This window comes from Puma concolor, chromosome A1, assembly GCF_028749965.1.
Source record: "Puma concolor isolate L17-30 chromosome A1, mPumCon1.1.hap2, whole genome shotgun sequence".
Lineage (NCBI taxonomy): Eukaryota > Metazoa > Chordata > Mammalia > Carnivora > Felidae > Puma > Puma concolor.
This window is the reverse complement of record NC_141667.1, coordinates 107,506,042-107,530,476: the sequence shown is the minus strand read 5'-3', so window position 1 is coordinate 107,530,476 and position 24,435 is coordinate 107,506,042. Positions and strand designations below refer to the sequence as shown.

The following is a 24,435-nucleotide window of genomic DNA, read 5'->3' as shown; positions in this document are numbered from 1 at the left end:
TTTTTAAAGTAATGAATGTGGGGGCACCTGCCTGGCTTAGTCAATAGGGCATGCAACTCTTGATCTCTGGGTTGTGAGTTCAAGCCTCACATTGGGCATAGAGCCTACTTTCAAAAGACAATTGTAACTGAGTGGAAAAGCCATAGTCACTAAAATTAATTGATGTCCTTAGAAAAACATTGTGTAATATCATCTTGCCAGTAGTAAAAACTAAATCAAATTCTCGGTAACCTTAACATATGTTATATTTGTCAAAAACTAATGGTATTACGAGTTTTAAATTCTTTAATGTTTGTGTGTATTAGGACTGAATTTTCAAAAGTGGCTTTGGTTGTCTTTTTATCCATATAATTTTTTATATATTTGAACCAGTACAATATAAATGCCATTTGTCTTCACTTCAAAGTATTAAACACAAATTCTTAGTGACTTTATCAACGGCTTAAGTTTTTTTGTTTCAGATGATACAAAGGATACAGATTCTTTATCAGATGAAGTTACACACAATAGCAATCAGAATAACAGCAACTGTTCTTCTCCATCTCGGATGTCTGATTCAGTTTCTCTTAATACTGATAGTAGTCAAGATACCTCACTCTGCTCTCCAATGAAACAAACCCATATTGGTGGTATTAATTCCAAAATCAGGTTTGTGACATCTTAACAGAATAATTTTTTTGTACAATAGAGATAATAAGGCAAATCAATATATGGACTAAAACCAAAGATTTCACAAATTAATATTATAGAAGTAGATCAGGTAGTGAGTGTATGGTTTCTTCCCCATTTTATTACTAATTACTTAACTTTTCTACATTTCCATTTTAAATTAGTTTTTTAAATGGGGAAGAAGAAGGGACCAGGTTGGCTCAGTCCGAACAGTTTGTGACTCTTGATCACTGGGTTCTGGGTTCAAGCCTCACATGGGTGTAGGGATTACTAAAAAAAATAAACTTTTAAAAATATAAATGGGGGGGCGCCTGGGTGGCGCAGTCGGTTAAGCATCCGACTTCAGCCAGGTCACAATCTCGCGGTCCGTGAGTTCGAGCCCCGCGTCGGGCTCTGGGCTGATGGCTCAGAGCCTGGAGCCTGTTTCCGATTCTGTGTCTCCCTCTCTCTCTGCCCCTCGCCCGTTCATGCTCTGTCTCTCTCTGTCCCAAAAATAAATAAATGTTGAGAAAAAAAAATTATAAAAATATAAATGGGGAAGAAAAGATTTAAATATCCTAATTCTCCTCATTAAAAAGTTGAACACTTTTATGATATTTTTAGGTATTACAACATAAATAGCTTGTTTGGAGTAATTCAAGTTGAAATAGGTATTTTTTAGATACTGTTTTTTGGGGAGTGTCATTAAAGAGCATTCAGTACTTTTAATTACTTCTGTATCTTTGACTTAGACTTAAATTTGTAGGTCAGACTCTGAAACAAGACTTAATTCCCACAGGCTGAAATTAGCTGAAGTTTAAAACATCTATTATTTAAGCTCTCAATATATTTGGCTATCAAAATAAGACTGTTGTTTTACTTTCATGTTATAATATATCAGCTAGGTGCTTATTAGAAAAATTTGGGTTTCTACTGAACCCACAGCTAATTGTGTAGAGACTGTTGACTACTTTTTAGAGGCAAATGATTCTTAAATTCCAGGCATCTTAAGTCAAATTTTGTATTTATTGATTTGAATTGTTGTAAAAGGAAAATGAATTTTATGTCTCAAAATGAGTTTAGCCGTTATGTAGTTGTAATTATGATTATATGTTTTCTGAATTTGAGACTAAAACCTATTGGTAAAATAATAATTTTTATAACCTCTTAGTTGTTAAAATAATGAGTAATTTCTTGAATAATAAAATGTTACTGATATTTTGTTGGGAATTACTTGAGTATTTTATAAATCATGTTTTTTATGTAATGAAATAAAAGGCTAAGAAAGGGATATATCCACAACTTTCTTTGTTGTATTTCTAATAATATAGTCTATTACCCAATGGGAAGATGAATACTAAGGAATACTTGTTGAAACATAACTTGAATATTTATACAAAATGACACAAATATGTTTTCATATTTGTGTGAAATAGATTTTTTTATTTCTACCAAGTAGAAATAAAATGTTTTCTGTAATTTTGGAAGAGCACATTTATAAATATTTGCCAAATAAAATGAAGTCATTTAGACATCATTAGATTTAGTTTTGCTTTTGATCTTCAAATTATTTTTTCAATGTTGCATTTTTTATTTTATTTTTTTTAAATCAACATACAGTAAAATTGAATTTTTGTTGAGTTCTACAAGTTTTGTTTTTAGTATTGTTGATTATCTTTACATTTTGTAGATCTTTGAGTAATTGTTTATTTCTTACCTTTTTATAATGTATTTATGTATTTGAATCTAATAATTACTTAATGATTAACTATAGTTAATAATTATTAGTAATTATTATTAACTGTAGTTAATGTAAAGTTTCAGAATTATTTGTAAAAATGTTTTGTGCTCTTCACTCAACACTTGAAGTCATTGGCTTTCCATGTATCTACCTATCTTTCAAGCATTTCATGTTTTAGCATTCGTGAAAACGTGCATAAGTTCATTTTTCTTCACCATTTAGCTTTATTAATCTATATCGTGGCAAAGTGATTGGTATTATTGATTGTGAATTTTTTTTTTTTTTTTTTTTTTATTTTTGGGACAGAGAGAGAGAGACAGAGCATGAACGGGGGAGGGGCAGAGAGAGAGGGAGACACAGAATCGGAAACAGGCTCCAGGCTCTGAGCCATCAGCCCAGAGCCTGACGCGGGGCTCGAACTCACGGACCGCGAGATCGTGACCTGGCTGAAGTCGGACGCTTAACCGACTGCGCCACCCAGGCGCCCCAATTGTGAATTTTAATTAATGTTTTACTTGTCTCCATTTAATGTAAATCTACATTACTTTATTATTTGATAATATTTTAAAATAACATACTTGCTAATAAATGACTTTCATCTTTGACTCTCATCAGCTCTTTTAACTTTGTGTAGCTACACATTAGTTATTAATGTTTTTGTTACTAAGAAACTTGGCTTTATGATGTTTATGATAACATTATCTTTGTTTTAGGCAAGAAGATGAAAATTTTAACAGCCTTTTACAAAATGGAGATATTTTAAATCATTCAACAGAAGAAAACTACCAGGTTCATGATAAAAAAGATTTTAACTTACCTGAATATGATTTGAATATTGAAGAGCGATTAGTTCTTATTGAGAAAGGTGTTGACTCAACAGCCACATCTGATGAATCTCACAAATTAGACCATATCAATATGAATCTTAATAAACTTGTAACTAATGATACATTTCAACCAGAAATAGTGGAAAGATCCAAGACACAAGATATAGTGCTTGGAACGGACTTTTTAAGCATTAATGCTAAAGGAGAAGCTGAGCACTTGGAAAATGGAAATAAGTATCCTAATCTGGAATGTGTAAATAAGACAAATGGACATCCTGAGGACACTCCACAGTCCCCTAGGAGGACTGAACCACATGACACTGATTCGTCTGTTGATATGGGTATTTCCAAAAGCACTGAAGATCTCTCCCCTCAGAGAAGTGGGCCAATTGGATCTGTTGTGAAATCTCATAGTATAACTAATATGGAGACTGGAGGACTAAAAATCTATGACATTGTTAGTGATAATGGACCACAGCAGCCAAGTACAACAGTTAAAGTAACATCTACTGTTGATGGAAAAAATATTGTCAGGAGCAAGTCTGCTACACTTTTGTATGATCAACCATTGCAAGTATTTACTGGTTCTTCTTCATCTTCTGATTTAATATCAGGTACAAAGGCAATTTTCAAGTTTGACTCAAATCATAATCCTGAAGAGCCAAATATAATAAGAGGCTCCACAATAAGTGGCCCACAATCTACACCTCAAATATATGGTCCTCCACAATATAATATTCAATACAGTAGCAGTGCTGCTGTCAAGGACACTATGTGGCACAGCAAACAAAATCCCCAGATAGATCATGTCAGTTTTCCTCCTCAGCGCCTTCCTAGATCAGAGAGCACAGAAAATCACGGTTACGCTAAACATTCTGCCAATATGAATTTCTCTAACCATAACAACGTTCGAGCTAGTACTGGATACCATTTACATCAGAGAATGGGCCCAGGAAGACATGGGGAAGTGTGGGCCATCTCACCAAATGAACGACTCATTCCTGGAGCAACTCGAACTACGATTCAGCGACAAAGTAGTGTGTCCTCTACAGCTTCTGTAAATCTTGGTGAGTCAGGTCCCACAAGGCGGGCCCAAATTCCAGAAGGAGATTATTTGTCATACAGAGAGTTACATTCAGTGGGAAGAACTCCAGTGATGTCAGGATCACAGAGACCTCTTTCTGCACGAACATACAGCATCGATGGTCCAAATGCATCAAGGCCTCAGAGTGCTCGACCCTCCATTAGTGAAATACCAGAGAGAACTATGTCAGTTAGTGATTTTAATTATTCACGGACTAGTCCTTCAAAAAGACCAAATGCAAGAGTTGGTTCTGAGCATTCTTTATTAGATCCTCCAGGAAAAAGTAAAGTTCCTCATGACTGGCGAGAGCAAGTACTACGACACATCGAGGCCAAAAAATTAGAAAAGGTAATTAAATGTGAATTTTTCATTTTTCTCTCTATGAATTTATTTTTCTTAAAAATATTTGGTATTCTTTGTTTTTTAAACAAGGTGATACAAGATGCTCTGAATTACTGACTACATACTTAACATTTGAGAAGTTTTTTCTTAGTGTTTACAATAGAGTCTAAGTTTAGACTTAGCCAGACTCAAAAACAACTGAGATGGTAGTGTATGCTTCTTTTCTGCCTCTTATTCCCCAGTGTTTTCTAATGATCTTAAATTCATTGCCTGTGTTTATGTGTGTATCTCTTTTAGATTCTGCCACACATACTGTAAATAATATATGTGTATACATGTGTACCTCCTTTTAGCAGTTTTTGACCTCCTGCTCTCGTCTATTAATTATTGTTGGTTATGTAAATATGTGTATAAAAATATAACTATATAGTTAGAAAAATAACAAGAAATATAAATATTTCATCTAAGATTTTTTTTTCCCAGAGAATGTTAAAAGACTAACACTGTCACTGACATAGATGGCTTCTGGCACGGCATTTATTCTTGACTTTTTTGAACTGCATTTCTGACTTCTCTGACCTCAAGTGTCTGTTGCTCTAATGAAGTTTAGAAATGATTGGTAAAACAACTTAGGCTTCTCTTCAGTTTAACTTCACATGTAGATGTCATTTTTTTGAAAGGAGTTAAAATTTTTTAAAATTATATAAAACTGATAAGTTAGTGTCACAGTTCTTTGGCTTTGGCTCAAGTGTATGGGGCACATTTTTAAAGATTTAATTTCATATCTCTCAATAGTTTTTACCCAAGAATTTTGTTATCTCTGCTTATTAAATATGTTTTTTAAAACAGCTAAATGTATACAACCTCAATTAGTCATTTAAAAAAAATTCCCTAGGTCTAATTTTTTTAGAAGTAAACCCGTAAAATATGATTAGTACCGTATATCAATTCACATTAAACTTCTGCCTGTAATTATTAGCTCTTTTCAGTGCTGTCTTCCCAACTTTAAATAGCTGTGCATCTAATGGTCTTAGGCAACCTCATTCTCTTCCATTTTGTTTCAGTATAACTGTATAAATTGTTGGTTCTTTGGACTTGTGTGCCTTTTCTAAGGAATTTGGAAATTTCTTAAGCAGAGGAATACCACAGCTGTTTTATAAGTAAACTTCTGGAGATAATATGGAATTGGAAGGAGGGAGGGCTATAGTTTTTTGTTGTTGTTTTGTTTTGTTTTTTTGAGAAGGAAGAGGCTACAGTTAAGTTGATTGAGCTATGAGGCTATCTAGTGGTCCAGAAAATAAATGAGAAATGTTTCGAAGGAACTGAGACAAAGGCAAGAATTCAAGACACCGTTTTGAAACACACTTTATAATATCTGACTCGTGATTGGAATATTCCTCTAATAATAAGTCTTTGAGGAAAAGGGATCAAGCTTGAGTGGTGCCTTGAATGACTGGTTGTTGGGATTGCCAGAATAGAGAAGGAATAACAGATTTGGATAAAGAGATGAGTCTGGTTATCATTATATTCTATAGAGTTGACATGTCAGGAGCTATTCTCCCATTACTGTCTGACGGAGATATACCTAGACTTTAGTCATCAGGAAGCAGGTAGCAGCTACCCCATTGTTCATTGTACCTCTCTGCTTTTTATATTTAGAAATTTGCTGTACAATTACTTGAGGAGTACATGCCAGTAGTTTCCCACTTGTGCCCACTGGTAATTTAGAAGTGAAAATTAGTCCAAGGAAACTAAGAAAAGCCTTGTGAGGACACAGAGCAACATGATTTAGACCAAACACTTGAAAGCTTTGGTTGAAAATGGTGGAGGGTGATGGAAAATCTCTTTTGCTCCTCTGCAATTCCTCTTCCTCCCCCAAATATAATTCTGATGGCAGGTAGACATTTGAAAAATTTCCCCAGGGAATTTCACAATGCCCAACCCTCCCTTTAGAGGTAAGTCCCCAAATCATAAGTTGCTACTTTGCCCAGCTTAGTTGTTTAGCATTAATACAATAATTAGATAAGTTAAAGCTTACTTGGTTTTTAAACCTTGTTTTAGTAACTTTCCTTCCTGTCCCTGCAACAAAACTGTACCTGGAACCCAAACATGTGATTATATCTCACCTCATTCTTCTCAAGACTTGTTTAATTAAACTAATGATTCTTATAAGAAGCACTCAACCAGAATATGATTAATGTAACATGAAAATTGCCACATTCATTTGCTTTTATACAGCTATTAGCCTGTAATGAACATCAGTGTCCAGGACATATTCCTTAACTGAGCTCTGCACAATGTGTTGTGTTGTAACAGGATGCAGTTTTATATGGACATCTTTGTACAACCCTGAATTACAAACCAGATGTGTTCTGAGCTTCAGCCTTCTTAGTCAGTGAAATATTTACAAAAACCTTACCTATGTTCAAAGACAACAGAAAAAGCTTTGATTCCTGGATTTACATATCATTAAAAAGGGTCATTTGGGCCATTCAAGTTAAGAACATATTAAAATTGTGTGTAACACATGAGTATGTGTTGTTTATGTTGGGGCGGGGGGGTTAGTGTGTGTAATTTCTTTATTTTTACATTCTAATGAGATGTTTATGGAACCTCTGAATTGCCACTGCCAAATCCTTATTGTTTGTGAAATGGTCTGGGAAAGTATAGTTGTGGCCTCTTAAGTTTAGCTTTTTCTTTACTCATTACTTTGGAATCCACAAAGTAACTAAAAGAGTGCATTGTAATTTTATAGATCTCTTTCATTCTGGAAGGCCATATTAATGTTTCTTGATATTAGAGATCAACTTCATAATCGGGAGAAGGTATATAGGTTCTCTGAGAGTAATATAGAAATGCTTGTAAGCTTACAAGCTTGTAATGACAACATACACACATAATGCTTACACGCATTTCTATACTTCTTGATAAGCAAGCCGTGCTCAAAGTGTGGTTACTCTCAATTTAACCATAAGACCATCCAATATTCAGGGACATAAGTAAAAGCATCCACATGAAAAAACAGCATTTAACAGCTCTAGGAGTAAACAAGCAGGAACAATGAAAATCAGGCATTGTGTTTATTGAGGTACATTTTTTAGGCAGCTCTGCGATTAGTGATTGGGCATTCATGTAAACTCAGTCTGCATGAAGATTCCATCAGTGATTCTTCAAGTTTAAGCAGCAAATGCCCCTGCTAACTCCTAAAATCCTAAGTATCTATTTATTTGAATGGGAAATTTTTTTTACAAGTACATTTTCTAGGGGTTTTTTCTTCTGGTAATTTGAGAGCAGGGAGAGCCTTGTAAATGCTATATACTAAAACTTTGTGTTATATACTAAAACTATGTTAACCTTTTTTCTAATGTAAGACATGTTTCTAAATGTAGAAGGTAATTGTTTTTTTAGAGATGGTAATGGCCAAAGAAAGAAAGAAAGAAAGAAATTGCAATGGCCAAAAGCCAAGTGTTTTTTGCCGATAATATTTTGTGCTATGTACGTATGTTTAAACTGAAGCTGAGAAATCAGCTTGTATTCCTTATAGAACTACACTTATATACATACATTTAAGTTTGACATCAATTCCTGTTTTCTGATAAACTTCCAATAAGATGTATTAGGAGTAAAGGAAATAATTGCATTGTAAAAGACACTATATGTTTGTACTTTCTTTAGTGTTTAAACATGTGAATGGTTGGATTTACATGTACTTTATGTGTATATGTGTATGTTGTCATGTAAATAATATGGTATATAGTGCCAATTTCTTGCAGTGGCACTGAAAATTCAGTGCATGATATTCCTGTGTGGTATTGGGGTTACTTATAAATACGTCTATGTACATAACATGTCTTGTGAATTTTGCATGCTACACTAATCTCTGTTAAATCTATCCCCTCTTTATTCAGAGCATGCTGTCAAGGTCCTTTAATTCCAATTTTACTGCTGTAAGCAACTTTCACTATGGCAGCTCTAGGGATCTGCATGGCAGCCAAGGCAGCCTTGCCTTGAGTGTTGCAGACGGAAGAGGTTCTGGTGGGCACATTTTTCGAGTGAGTACCTGTAGTAGACCAGTACTTTTAGTACACAGAAGAGAAAAAAAGACCCCACATTTTAATGCTTTCGTGTTTTTAGAAAATACGTTTTTTTGTGGGTTAGATACTTTGATAACCTTCTGGTTGTTCCATGGCTTAGTTCTAAAACTTTCTGCAAAGCCGATTTAGTATTTATCTCTCAAGTTTCTCTGGCCATCAGCTAAGGATGTAGTCTGCTCTTGTTTATGTAAATAGGGGTGAGCAATAGGAATAACTGAGAGTTGTTTTTTTTTCTACTTATTATGCTTTATGGTGTTTTCTCTTAATAAAATTAACTAACTCTCCCTAAATCAAGGTTTAAGGCTATGCTGTATATAGTACACAGTGGGGTTGTGGGGAAGAATAATTTTTAGTGATTGAGAATTGGCAGATGAAAAGCACTACCTGGAAGTAAGTTTAATCACAGTTTGGTAGATAGGATTAAATGTGAGACTGGAGAAATTCTAAGAAATACCAATGAAAAGGCAAAAGCCAAATTCTTTTATTAATGGTTAATAGTCATTAATGGTATTTATTTATTTATTGATTGATTGATTGATTGAGAAAGAGAGAGAATCCCAAGCAGACTCCTCCTCACTCAGTGCAGAGCCTGACACGGGGCTCAATCCCATAAACCATGAGATCAAGACCTGAGCTGAGATTAAGAGTTGGATGTTTAACCGACTGAGCCAACCAAGCTCCCCAATAGCATATTCTTTTAATGAAAGTTAAGGGTAAGGGTTAAGAATGGCAGAGAAGGAGAAAGAACAGAACAGCTCTGGCCTGGCTCTATTTTAAGATTTTTCTCTTAATAACAACGTGAGGTGTAGTATGGCCTCAAAATAAATACTTCCTTCTCCCCCTTTCCTTTCATTCCAAAAAGATTTTTCTCCTTTTTACAGCCTTACTTGTCTCCTCCCCATAGTTTTATTTCCATGTTTACTCTGATTACTTCTGGGTCCTTTGCTTTTTCCTGAGGGTCCCCATCCTCTTTTTAGTACATAGCTGGCTTTGCTCTGTTGTGTTCTAAGGCAAGAGCAGTCTCCTGGATTCACTCTGCTGTGGCTGGGCTTCACTCTTCTTGCTCTGCCCTCTGTCATCTGCCACCACTTGGATTCCATGTTAGAGTGATAGCAATTGTTTTGTAATTTATCCCTTTGAAATGAAGAGAGAAGGGTGATAGCTATTAAGCCCAGCATTTCTGGTACTCTTTCCAACTGAAGCCAAAGAATGGACACAAGAGGCTTTTATCAACTCAGGGGTTATTTTTATAGTCATCTGGAACAGTTATTCTTTCCACATTCTTGTACAGTAATATTTTTTGCTCGTTATTCTTACATTCAGAGCCTTTGAGTCTATTGCATTTTACTTTTTCATTCATAATATATAGTTGTTCTTTTAAAGACCTGAATAGACTGGAGTTTAAACTTGAAGCTATGACCTAAGTTGATTACTGTGGGTTCTGAGAGCACATCTCAGAAATGAGGAAGGAAGGAAGGCAAAATATTCATTGCATAAATACACAAAATTAGATCAAACCAAATCTAAAAATGCTAATCCATGCTTTGAATGAACAACTAACTACACATGATAGCTCTGTTGCAGATAAAGTTTATAAGATTAAATTACAAGCCCTTAGGTTTTTATGTATCCTGTGGTATATCATAATGAAGTAGATTTCAGATTATTTTTCAGTATGATGATGTAGTTTACATACCTGTGTTGCTAGCCACATACTGTTTTGAAAGTTACAATAGTGCTATTTATCACAATCCCTTTAGTTTTCAAGAATATAGCTAGGTATATTTAGAACTAGATTAAAATGAAAAGTACAGGCATCTTTCTTCCCAGCATGTTTGTAAAAAATATTCAGAGATAATAAGATAACTGAGTCTGCTTTTTTCTCTAAACCTATCATTGAGGTAAACTAGAAGGATATTATTGGTCATATAAAAATATGAACTCTAGTTGATTTTTTTTTTTTTTTAATTTTTTTTTTCAACGTTTATTTATTTTTGGGACAGAGAGAGACAGAGCATGAACGGGGGAGGGGCATAGAGAGAGGGAGACACAGAATCGGAAACAGGCTCCAGGCTCTGAGCCATCAGCCCAGAGCCTGACGCGGGGCTCGAACTCACGGACCGCGAGATCGTGACCTGGCTGAAGTCGGACGCTGAACCGACTGCGCCACCCAGGCGCCCCAAACTCTAGTTGATTTTAAGTGTTTCACCAAACCATTGGTTTTGAAAATATTGAGCTAATACTATGATACAATTAAGTGAAAGTGAATTTTATGAGACTATATATATATTAATACTGTTCATCATTAAAAAGAAGATCCCAGGTGGCACTGTGCTGTTAAAAGAAGAGCAGTTAATTTTTTTTCCAAAAAACCCAAAATCCTTTATATATACTCAACAAGAGATTGTTTTAGTTGCTCTTAAAATTTGGGACTCTTAACTTTGATTAATAACTAAATTCTTCACAGTATTGAAAGCTAGGTATTACTGTAAATATAACAGAAAGCATTATGAAGAAATAGCTTAACAGTGTATGTTAAAAGTACTAATAATTTTTACAGTTTTGTTGAGATATAATTGACATATTAGTATTAGTCCAAAGTATATATCATAATAATTTGATATATGTACATATTGTGAAATGAATGCCACAACAAATTTAGTTAATGTCCATCGTCAAGGCACTGATATTAATGGCAGTTATGATGGTGATGTTTACTGGGTTCTTCATCTTCCCATGATCTAGTAATATTTTTTCCTAATCTCCTTTCACGTGTCATCATCATTTTGATTTTACATCTTAAAGAACATTGTTTGTTTACTTTTTATTTTCCCCTCATTTGAAGCATCCCCAGACATCCTGTCCAGGAGATCCTTGTCAAGACGATCTATTCATTTCAGGACAGCCGAACTACTCATCAGCTACACTTAGTCACAAAGATGTTCCTCCAGACAGCTTGATAAAAGTAGGTGCTCAGGAAATAAATGAACACATCTCTTTGAACTTACTCTGTTTTACAGATTTTAAACTGGAAATATCATGTGTGCTTTAACAATGAAAATAAGTTTTTGAGGACTTTTCCTCCTTGATTAGTAAAGATTTTTTTTAAAAACTAATTTAGAAATATGAAATATATTTTTGCCCTGTTATTTCCTGGTTTAGTCCATGATTTTTTTTTCCACACTGGAGAATCATTTTATTGTTTTTGATTTCTCTACTATCACCTACTTACCTTATTGTTTGAGTCAGAGGCTCTTTGGCATTCCTGTTTGAGTCAGAGGCTTTTTGGTATTGGAGAATTAAAGATGAACCTGTCTTAAATTCCTCACTTGAGGATATTTTATCATTACTAAAGACATTTTAAAGTTCTTTAAATGTAATTAAAAGTCACCTTGAAAGCATTTTGTATGTGATAAATGATGATTGTGTTCTTAATACTTTTGTTTCTAAAGTTGGGGCGCCTGGGTGGCGCAGTCGGTTAAGCGTCCGACTTCAACCAGGTCACGATCTCACGGTCCGTGAGTTCGAGCCCCGCATCGGGCTCTGGGCTGATGGCTCAGAGCCTGGAGCCTGTTTCCGATTCTGTGTCTCCCTCTCTCTCTGCCCCTCGCCCGTTCATGCTCTGTCTCTCTCTGTCCCAAAAATAAATAAACGTTGAAAAAAAAAAAAAAATTAAAAAAAAAAAAAAAAAGCATCACTTACTCACAGATTTTACTTTTCTGTCACCCAATACCAGATAGTTAACTCTTTTCTTTAATATTCTTGCTCAGCTATTCTTTCTCTTAACTAATTCCGTATCCCTTGTATAACGAGATACAATTATGAAGCATACTTAACGTATTATATAAAAACTTTTGCATTGTTCTTGAGAGTAGGAACCCAGACATATAGCATAAATTCATACATATCTATTTATTTTACCTTTTTTTTCTTTTTCTTTTAATTGAGCTATGTTAACCAGTTTCTTTTTCTTTTTAATATCAATTTTGTATTCTAGGTTACTGGGTTTGTTTTCATACTTTTATTCTCCTGAGCCATCTGCTAATGATAGCTTATTTTATTCCATGGGTATGTTTAACATTGATGTAAAGTGTCAGGCACAACCAAGAATCTAGGTGTCTAGAAGTCTGAAGCATGGGTCAGAAGTAATTACTGTTTGGAATATTTTCCTTAGGAGAAAGGTATTGAATCTGCACATAGGAATAAATGGTATAAATGTGGAGAAGAGCAAGAGCTATGTGCTGAGTTGTGTATAAGTAATAAAATAACAGCACAAGCATTTAAATACTCCTGGGCAGATGAATTGCTTCAAATCTACAGAGTTCAAGTAGTAAGCAACCACAATTTAAAAAAAAAAGATATAAAGATAATAAAATACCTCATTCTCTTTTTCTCCAACCAGTGTAAGATTTGTCATAGGGTAATATCATCTTTGTGCTCTGTTATAAAACCCCCATATAAGTTTCCAAACTTGAGAAATAACCAAGTTCTCAAATATAACACAGTGAAAAGGTAACTTTTTTTAAAGTAAAAATCTTCACCAAAACGGAAGCTTCTTTGTTTCCTTCAGCAAGGTTGATGTAAAAAAAGCATGTAGTTCTGAAACAATTGCCATAATCTTTTCCCAAACTTTTCTACTTTGGAATAATTTTAGGAGAATGGGGCTCAGTATTTATCTCATAGTTTTTCTATAATTCACTTGTGGATGAGATCACCTTTTTATTAATAATCAACAATGAAATTTTAAATGATTGAATAGCTTAAAAGTATTTTCTCTTATATACAAAAATCTCTATATGCAAATATTTATAATAGAAATGTAAACTTATTTTTCAGATAGATTTCTCATACTGGGGCACTTGGGTGGCTCAGTCGGTTAAGCGTCCAGATCTTGATTTCCACTCAGGTCATGATCTCACAGTATGTGAGATTGAGCCCCACGTTGGGCTGTGCTCTGACAATGGGCCTGCTTGGGATTGCTTCTCTCCCTCTCTCTCTGCCCCTCCCTGCTCACACTCTTGCTTGCTCTTTCTCAAAATAAATAAAGAATTCCTCATACCGACATAACAGCCACATTTCCACAAAGGTGGCTTTAAGTCTAAAACTCAGATTCATTCATTCTGAACAATGAGAAGCATTAAAACAAGGATAATTCTTTAACAAAATAATCACCTCAGGTTTTTTTGCGTAGCTTGTGAAGAGTAAAACAGAATGTCAAGGCTTAATTTTTGTGGTTAATATTTTATGGAACTAACATTTAGAGAGTTTAAAAATTGCTAACTGGTACATACACACACAAGGAATAAATTTGCTTTTTACTATATTTGTACTTGTTAATTCTGGAAAGAAAGGAATAAAAGTAGAAAATATACTCAGAATAGTAAAAAAATTCTACCACAAAACTTGTTACTTCTGTTCAGAAGAAACATGAAAAAATGCATCTTCTATGTGTGTGTGAGATGGGAAAATTTATCCTTTTACTGGGCTTAAATTTTAAAATTTTGACATAATCACCGTTTGCTGTTATTGTAAGAAAAAACAGGTCCATGCATACCAAATAGAAAAGCAAATAATTTTATGATAACTTATATGAAACTTTAAAGAGTGAGAATCTGTCTGCCAAGGACTCAGGCAAGTTTAGAATTCATAGCTTTTTTTCTTTTAAAAGTGTAAAATTAGAAAGAATAGTGTAAGTGTCTTGATAATGTATGATTTAGAATGTTACACTCTAGTGTTTTTGTAATACTCCAAGAAGAAAATCCAACTATTTGTAATAAGACATTATTATTGGTCATTTTAAGACACTTCGTGTTTTTCTTAGATGCCTTTGAGTAATGGACAGATGGGCCAGACCCTCAGGCCTCAGGCAAATTATAGTCAAATACATCACCCCCTTCCTCAGGCTTCTGTGGCAAGGCATCCCTCTAGAGAACAACTAATTGATTACTTGATGCTGAAGGTGGCCCACCAGCCTCCATATACACAGCCCCATTGTTCTCCTAGACAAGGCCATGAACTGGCAAGGCAAGAGGTAAGAACAATCAAGAATACTTGAAATATGAAACTAAGCTCTTAATGTACTTTATAGGTTATTTAATTATTAGCAATAAATCCGTGTAGATTTTTAACATAGTTTTTACCATTTTGTTTAAAGGTGTGGTTTCATGTTAAGTTAATAAGGTGTCAAACTTTGTATTTAACTTGACTCTATGATCTCCCATGTTCTGATTAATTGACATAGCATTTAGTGTTTTGGATGTGATTATTTTTTTCCTAAGGTGGTTGCGTATCCAAAACTTTTTGATGATATTCCAGTAATCAGACCTTCAGGAATATGAATAGTAGACCATGAAACTTGACTGGCATGTTATGGTTTCCTATTGTTAATTGACACAGAGAGCTTGAAATTTGACCATAGTCTCCAAACTACTTCAAGAATTAAATCTTACAAAGTAGTATTTAAAAGGTGGCTAATCATACATTTGTATATTTGGATAGTTTATTGATAAAATAATACTATTAGAAACGTAGGTAGAGAACAAATGCTTTATTCCTTTTGCTTTAGTCTCTGGGGAAAGGGAGGGTCTTGCAACAAGTTTAGTTCTTGATCTTTTTTTATAACGTGGTTATAAAAAATACTATCAATTGATCATCAATCCTAACCTCTTGCGAGCATAGAAACAGATTCAGGAAATGAATCCAACAACCACCCAGGGATTTTTAAATATCTTCTGAAACACCCAGTACACAGAGATACTATGTAATTTAGATATTTTACAGATGGAAACTATCCTAAAATACATTTTTTGTTTGTATACTCTATATCATTAAAATCCATGATATAAAAAAAACAAAAAACAAAAAAAAAACCCCCACAGGGTCAACATTAATCAATTGCCTGTCCTTGTAAAACAGCAATAGATTAAGTTAGGAGCTATGCTTTATAATCTCAGCTGTGCCTTTAACTCACTAACTCATTAACATGATATTCCATGTTGTAGTTTCCCTTTATCTGCCTGAATGTTTATTTTAGATGAATCTTTATGTATTTTACCAATAGTTAAATACTGTGTGTAGCTTTTTCTGAGATAGTAGTAATAGTTTATTTTCACATTAATTTAGATCCGAGTGAGAGTTGAAAAGGATCCAGAACTTGGATTCAGCATATCAGGAGGTGTTGGGGGCAGAGGAAATCCATTCAGACCCGAAGACGATGTGAGTTTGTTTGTATGTCTTTGAGATATCCATAAGGATTTATTCACTAACATAGTGCTCTTATACATAAGTGAAAATCTAACAGATGCTTTTATAAATCAAGAAAACACATCACCTTTTTTATTTTTCTCTTTATTCAGCTTTTTGTCTTGAAATACCACTTCATATGAATTGTTTGAGGAAAGCAAATTAAACCCCCAATTTTATTTTATTTTTTTCCTGGTGATTTTATTTATTTGTTTGTTTGTTTGTTTATTTATTTATTTACTTATTTATTTTAGTATGAAATTTATTGTCAAATTGGTTTCCATACAACACCCAGTGCTCATCCCAACAGGTGCCCTTCTCAGTGCCCATCACCCACTTTCCCCCTCCCCCCCACCCCCCATCAACCCTCAGTTTATTCTCAGTTTTTAAGAGTCTCTTATGGTTTGCCTCCCTCCCTCTCTCTTTTTTTTTTCCTCCCCCTCCCCCATGGTCTTCTGTTAAGTTTCTCAGGATCCACATAAGAGTGAAAACATATGGTATCTGTCTTTCTCTGTGTGACTTATTTCACTTAGCATCACCCTCTCCAGTTCCATCCACCTTGCTACAAAAGGCCATATTTCATTCTTTCTCGTTGCCAAGTAGTATTCCATTGTGTATATAAACCACAATCTTTTTATCCATTCATCAGTTGATGGACATTTAGGCTCTTTCCATAATTTGGCTATTGTTGAAAGTGCTGCTATAAACATTGGGGTACAAGTGCCCCTATGCATCAGCACTCCTGTATCCCTTGGGTAAAGTCATAGGAGTGCTATTGCTGGGTCATAGGGTAGATCTATTTTTATTTTTTGAGGAACCTCCACACTGTTTTCCAGAGCTAAACCCCCCAATTTTAAATGTCCATTATATTATGAAGTGATTTTTAAATTTTGTTATTGCTTTTCTGCACATCTGTAGAAATAATTCCATCACTTTAATGAAAATCACTATACTCAAGTCAGAATTATCAGCACCAAAAAAAACATTGGGCTGTGACAATATTCAGAGAAAACCGGGAGAAAAATTGTACTGTAATTCAAGTGTTTGCATACTGTTAAAGAAAAATTGTTCCTTGTTACTCTGTTATTTATGCATCCTGTTTTCCATTAAATGTTTATCTTTTTGTTGTTACTGAAGGGTATATTTGTAACAAGGGTACAGCCTGAAGGACCAGCATCAAAATTATTACAGCCAGGTGATAAAATTATTCAGGTAAATAAGATACATCTTTTTATTATTTTCTTAGTTTTTCATTTTATAACATCTTCCTCATCAAGGAATTATTAAATGCCAGATATTGAAAATAACTCTTTTGTGAAGTTTATTTCTAAATATTTGTGGGTGAAAAACAGTGGCATTTCTTATCAGCTACTCTCTATTATTTTCATCATTTAAAATATTTCTTCCTTGTACGTTGCAAAATCATATGGATATTTTTGAATACATGTTTGATATTTCCTAGCATTTTGTTTAAGTTTAGGAATGCTAACTTCTTTAAAATAGGTTGAAAGAATCTTTTTGTTTCAAGAATTAAAGAATTTAGTTCATTTGAAGCACTTGGAACTGTGTGTGTGATATATAATAAGACTTCAATAAATGTTAGGCCTAAATTATAAGAAATGTAGTGTTTATTGATGGCCCAAGGCAATATGAAGAGTAGGCCTTGCCCTCTGCTATCCTTGCATCTCGGTTGCCTTATTTATATATTAGCACATACACATAACACCTGTCTGACACTGTGTCTTAGACAAGTGCTTCCTAACATTGGATTGCTACATAAGAATCATCTGAAAACAGGGTTCCTGAGTCCCACCTTCAGAGATTTTATTTCCATAGATGTGGGGTAGGGCCCAGGAGTCTACATGTTATTTTAAATTGCCAAAATAATTCTTATTTTCTGCCAGGTTTGTGGACTACCCAGCAGAAATTTAAGTGCACAGATGCAAATACATTATTATGAAATGTTTTTCTGAAAGATATTTTTCTTCTTTCTTCTAGGCTAATGGCTACAGTTTTATCAATATTGAACATGGACAAGCAGTATCTTTGCTAAAAACTTTCCAGAACACAGTAGAGCTCATCATTGTACGAGAGGTTTCCTCATAAGGAATGTGGACAAAAAGAGGGGGAAGGCAGCAAGATTTATTGGAAGATATTTGCAGGGGAAATTAATATTTTGACTATTTTTATATGTAAAGAAGAACTCAAAAATTATGTTCAAATTTGTACATTAATGAAATCATGGAACTCGTGGTTAGAGGGAAAGAACCACTGTACAGTATATAGGGGAGACTGTTGAATTCATACCATATAAAACTTCTTGTTAGGTTTTTAAACATAGCAATCAAGGCTACAAAAACAAACATATGTTGTTTTTGTATAGATTGTAGGTTTATTTTTGGATTTCATACACATGACTGAACTCTGTGCAAGGCTCTAGTTAGCCTTGATTGTAGCCCAGAGACAGATGGCAGAGCTCTCTGTCTCATAGCTTTTATGCCCTTATTTTTATTCAACTCATATTAATGTTTTTCTGCTGAAACTACTTTTTTTTAATGTGGGCAAGAGATTTGAAGTGTTGGTTTTTGCTATGTGCATATTGAGTTGAAGAGTGAGTAGGTGAAGGTGGTGCTGGTGGGTTCACTTTCCAAGGCCAGATTAAAACCATCAATTCCTATAAAATCTGGAAGCAAAGATTAAAAAAAACAGCTGTTAATGTGTTTTTATTAATAGAATAATGCAATAAAAATGTAATGTCTTTTTAAAGAAATAAAAAAGACGATAATTGCATTTTACGAGCTCTACAGGATCTGTTCTTGTTCTAGCCATTGACAATGCATTTGCTACCGGTGATTCAATTTTTAATTTTTTAGTCACAGGAAATTTTTAACTCTACTGTAGATGCTTGTCCATGCATTTCTTGTGATATGGAAATCCTTTGATTTTTTGCAAATGGTGGTGTTTTATAATTAGTACTCCGTTTTAATCTTAATTTATAATTTTTATTTTAAGCAGCAAATGAAACTAAAATGGCCAGTTTTGAGATTGTGTTGCTGTAACACAAAACGTAAGCAGATTTAGGAAAGTCTCTCGATCTTGTTTGGTCTCACATTGCCTTGGTAAAGTAAAAGGAAACAGTACGCATGGAGCTAGGAAACCAAAGCAAGTTTGTGAAATTGGCACAGTGATAGAGAATTGCTGTGGAGAGTTGTAGAGCAAAGGGATGGGTCTCTGAGGCCTTCCAGTGTGTCACGGTATTCAAATAAAGGGCTGTTCCTACAGGTAACATTAAATGTGAACTCGACACTTCAGAGTCTTTAAAGGGTTTCTAAGTGTATCAGTGTAATAGAATAGTGTTTTACCACCATCTGCCTTTGTTCCTCGTTAGTGTAACAAATATTTCATAGATGTCATTAATTTGTTTATCCAAACCATTAATTTTATTTGTTTTTGTTCTGTCTGTGTAATTAAATAAAATTTTAGTAACATGAAATGGTAAGAATTAATGCATGGTTATTTGGACCAGAAAAAAGTGCCACAGAAGACCAATAACTGTTTTTAGTCAAGGCTAGTCTGGAGCCTTTCATTAGAGCAATATTCAGTTATTGCGATTCATTTTTAATTAGTAAGAAATATAATTTTGGAATTTTTAATCTGTTATGCTTTGTTCTTCAACCTTGTTTTAATTAAGACTTTTATAGGACTAGCAAAAACGGCAATTTACATTATTTTTGCAAAAAAAGTTGGACTTGTTGTTTTCTTGCTAGTCAGAGTAAATAGGCAGTAATTTTGAAAAGATGTGAACTCAAATATTGCACTTCTTTCAAGATGTTATCAATTGGTTATTGTACTGTATAGTTTTAATATTGATTGAAACCCTTTAACAACTCTTTGTAAATTTTAACTCATTTTAGTTGTTTTTCAGTACTATTTACATAGGAATTGATTTTTATGGATATAGTAGAAGAAATGTGCTGTATTTTGATAAAATTCATTTATTGTATGTGTGTTGTAATCTCTAAAAAAAAAATAATGACAAACAGCTTCTTTAAGACAAGCCTCAGTGTTCCCTTTATTCATAGTTTATTGTAAAATATTTTGGCACGTCATTTTTTGTTGATCTCAAATTTTCAGTCACATGCCTCAATGTTCCCTTTATTCATAGTTTATTGTAAAATATTTTGGCACATCATTTTTTTGTTGCTCTCAAATTTTCAGTCATATTCTATTAATAAGGAATACATGAAATAGTTATAATCGTGACATTTTCAACTAGTTTATCTTGAATCAGATACATGGACTATAATTTTGGAAAAGGAAATAAGCCACAAAGAACCTTAAGTTAATTGTCTGCATATTATACTGATTTACTACATGTGCAACAAGTGTTAAATGCACTAGTATTTTATTCTCCTCTTGTTAATTAAAAAAAATTTTTACTGCTCTTATAACACTAAGTTCACTGAGAAAGTTAGTTACAAAGGAGTGGGAGTAACATGATACAGTATATAACAAAAAAATAGCAAAAATGTTTTGCACTTAATAGCCATAATTTTCTTCTAAAATATTGGAAAATTAAAATGAAGTAAGAACTCTTTGTTAGAATTTTTGTTTTGGTAATGATAAGTTTTCAAAATCTGAATAGAAGGTTAAATATTCTGAGGAAACAACATTTTTATTTTACATATTGTTGAGTAATTTGTAGTCACAACCTATACATACCCTTAACTGACCTTATTTAAATATTATGTAGCAAACCATCAAAACCAAAACTGTCTTGTCTTTAGTGACAGCGTTTAAAATTGACCACCCTACAGGTGCCTGGGTGGCTCAGTCGGTTGAGCATCTGACTTCGGATCAGGTCATGACCTCACAGTTCGTGGGCTCTGTGCTGACAGCTTGGAGCCTGGAGCCTGCTTCGGATTCTGTGTCTTCCTCTCTCTCTGCCCCTTCCCTGCTCATGATCTGTATTTCTCTGTCTCTCAAAAATAAATAAATGTTAAAAAAAAAAAAAAAAAAAAACTTTAAAATTGACCACCCTAAGATTTTAAACTGTTAAAAGTTGTATGTTCAGAGTAATATATTCTGTACAGAATTGTTTACACAAACTGAAGTTTTATGCTGATGCATTAGAGAATCATCAGTTCATCTAAATCCATGAAATTCTAAAATTTCCTACACATTTATTATGTAAATATTTTTCTCACCTCTTTGGACTTAAGTTGTGTATATACTTCAAAAATTCTTTAAACACAAACATTGCCATAAACAGAACTAAATTTTAAGTATTAATTTGTTGTGCTTAAAAAGAAATCCCATTAGCAGCCATGTAATATTTTTATCAGTCAGCATTTATAAAACATTCCAAATTTTTTTGCGCATATTTAGATTGCTTGAAGTAACGTAGTGAATAGGTAATAAACTAATTCTGTTTAAAGTTGTTTGATTTATTTTATGAAATTCAGGGTGAGAAGAATTGTCATAGAAAGATATACATCTGTTTTTGTTTTTTGTTTTTTTAGCTATTTAAACCCTTGCATTTCTGGGTATGGAGGAAATGTAATTTACCTTAAACTACTGTTTTTTACTTCTAAAGGAAGCCCCTGGAATGGGAAATGTTTTCCAGTTCAAGATTGGTGACCAATCATATCTATTTGAAAGGGTATTTTTTTCATTCCTTTTGTTGAAATTCATATTAGCTTATTCTTTTGGTGTGTAGTAATAAATTTCTTAGGAAATAGACATTGAAATTAAAATAATTTTGTGTTTCATCAAAAGCATTAATGAATACATGTAATTGATGTACAAGGGACCAACAAGATACCACTTTTATTTTTATTTTTTTAATGTTTATTTTTTAGAGAGAGTGTGTGAGCAGGGGAGGGGCAGAGAGACAGGGGCATAGAGGATCCGAATCAGGCCCTGCACAGACAGCAGCAAGCCCAATGCAGGGCTTGAACTCCTGAACCGTGAGATCATGACCTGAGCTAAAGAAATCAGATGCTCAACCGACTGAGCCACCCATGTGCCCTGATATCACTTTTCTTTTAAAGAATAATCTAAATTGTATGGGCAGCTTGCTCCAACCTTTAGGGATTCCCTTTGTTTCTTTTTTTCCTCCCTCCCTTCCTTTCTTCCTTCCAGCTCCACGCCCAACATAGGGCTCAAACTGACAATGCTGAGATCAATAGTCTCATGCTCTACTGACTGAGCCAGCCAAGTGCCCTCCCCCTGTTTCTTAATAGAGAGTTCAAAAAAGTTGTCCATTTTATACCTAAAGCTGCGGTTTCTTTACCTCTGCAGAATTTTTAATCCCAGGGTGTAGTAGGCATAGTCCATTACAGTTTGGGGAAATTTTTAAGACAATGCTATCATCTTTATTTTAGAACTATGCATTCTCTTTGTGAAGCAATTTGCATTCTAAACAGAAAAAAAATTTTTAGGAAAAAGATCTCAGTAGAATCTCCTCACATTTTATTTTAGACAACAATTTAAGGCATTTCTAAAACCTTTCTATAGGATGGTTGGGAAAAGGGCTGAAAAAGAAATAATCCTGTTGATAATAATTACCTTTTCAAATGTAACAATTAGAGACATGATCTCCCTTGGGATTTCATGTGGCCGTGTAGCTTCGTAACCAGCCCCTTAATTCAATCGCAGAATGAAATATGAGAAGCTCACATATCACCAGTAAAAGTCCATACTATAATATTATAGTCCCTGTCCCCGCCATGACTCATTATTTTCCATGAAAAATTGTTAAGTCTATACACATTTTTCCTGAACCAATGTTCCTTTAATCAGGCAATTTTGTTCCCTGCAAACCACAGCTCTAGAAGGATCTCTTTTTGGGGCGCCTGCGTGACTCAGTCAGTTAAGCATCTGACTTCTGCTCGGGTCATGATCTCACTGTTCATGAGTTAGAGCCCACTTCAGATCTCTGTTCCCCTGTTTCTCTGCCTGTCCCCTGCTTGCCCCCCCCCACAAAAAAATAAAACTTTAAAAAAAGAATAGAATGATCACTTTTTTCTTTAATGTGTTCTTTCCGACTAACTTCCTTGTCAGAAAACCTAAAGAAAAATAAGCATTGAAGAAATGGAAGAAAATGCAGAGATCATGGATATTTAAGATGGATGATTGGAAGTCTCATCTTCACTGAAGGCAAAACTAAATACTCAGAACTAATGCTATCCCAAAATGGATATTAAAACATCTTTCACGTTTGAATCATCCTTCAAAAGCACTTTCGTTTTCTCAAGAATAGGAGGAAACATGTACAGGCTTAGTTGTCAAAAAGTAAATTAATTGTTCAAGGTTGCACTCTGGTGCATGCTTCAAGCTCCTCCTTCCATCCACATCCCTAGAAGTGACAGAAAAGACTATTATTTCATACTATGATAGGTAAAAGTATTGTTTCATCTCCACAGTTTGGGGAAATAAAGGATAGCACTTGTTAGATAAATTTTAAGGAATTCTTTGAAATCCTAGGGCAGAAAGGACCAGAGAACTCTACAATGAAAGGTGAATTTGGTCTCAGGGATGCTTCAAAAGTAGACACAGCATAAAAGATCAAGAAAGAATTCTAGATAATGGGGTACTGCATCATTAGAAATTGTTTATAATAATCACCTTTTTAATACCAAACAGTAAGCAAAAGGTGATATATGGCTCAAGGCATGAGCAATGAGTTATTATATTAGAAACGAAAACCAGTATGGGCTATTTTGAGGTAGCATGTCTTACCCAGTGTTGTATCCTTCCTTTTGCCTATCGTTGGGGCAAATAGTTTGCAGTAAGCCAATAACATTCTCAGACAAGTTTATACTAAGATGAGAACAACATTTACTGAACATTTAAAGAAGGGCAACACCACGAAGAGAGTCCCCAAAGAGAAGTACCAATATTTAAAGAAATCAAAAAAAAATTATTTATTTTGAAAGAGACAGACACAGCACAAGCCGGGGAGGGGCAGAGAGAGGGAGAGAGAATCCCAAGCAGGTGCCACGCTGCTAATGCAGAGCCTGACATGGGGCTCAAACCCATGAACCGTGAGATAAGACCTGAGCTAAAATCAAGAGTTGGACTCTTGACTGACTGAGCCACTCAGGTGCCCCAAGAAACCAGAATTTTATTTATTTTTTTTTAATTTTTTTTTTCAACGTTTATTTATTTTTGGGACAGAGAGAGACAGAGCATGAACGGGGGAGGGTCAGAGAGAGAGGGAGACACAGAATCGGAAACAGGCTCCAGGCTCTGAGCCATCAGCCCAGAGCCCGACGCGGGGCTCGAACTCACGGACCGCAAGATCGTGACCTGGCTGAAGTCGGACGCCCAACCGACTGCGCCACCCAGGCGCCCCAGAAACCAGAATTTTAAAATAGTGTCTTCTCCTGGATAAATGAGTATATTGAATTTGCAAGATCAACTCTTAGGGAAGCATTTAAGTATCTTCATAAT

At 34.4% G+C, this 24,435-nt stretch overlaps 1 protein-coding gene across 9 annotated transcripts in view; it reads left to right on the top strand.

The window, feature by feature from the left end:
• ERBIN (erbb2 interacting protein) overlaps positions 1-19,471 on the top strand; it is a 133,021-nt gene extending 113,550 nt beyond the window's left edge. For 2 of the 9 annotated variants that reach the window (XM_086699842.1, XM_086699869.1), the window contains 8 exons: positions 462-648; positions 3,103-4,648; positions 8,551-8,694; positions 11,582-11,701; positions 14,558-14,767; positions 15,859-15,951; positions 17,116-17,190; positions 17,977-19,471. In XM_086699842.1, the coding sequence (XP_086555968.1) occupies positions 462-648; positions 3,103-4,648; positions 8,551-8,694; positions 11,582-11,701; positions 14,558-14,767; positions 15,859-15,951; positions 17,116-17,190; positions 17,977-18,084 (2,483 nt within the window). In that variant the 3' untranslated portion in view covers positions 18,085-19,471. The remainder of the gene's footprint in view (positions 1-461; positions 649-3,102; positions 4,649-8,550; positions 8,695-11,581; positions 11,702-14,557; positions 14,768-15,858; positions 15,952-17,115; positions 17,191-17,976) is intronic. The other 7 variants (XM_086699847.1, XM_086699855.1, XM_086699850.1 and 4 more) reach the window with 7 other exon arrangements.
• Positions 19,472-24,435: the final 4,964 nt, after the last annotated feature.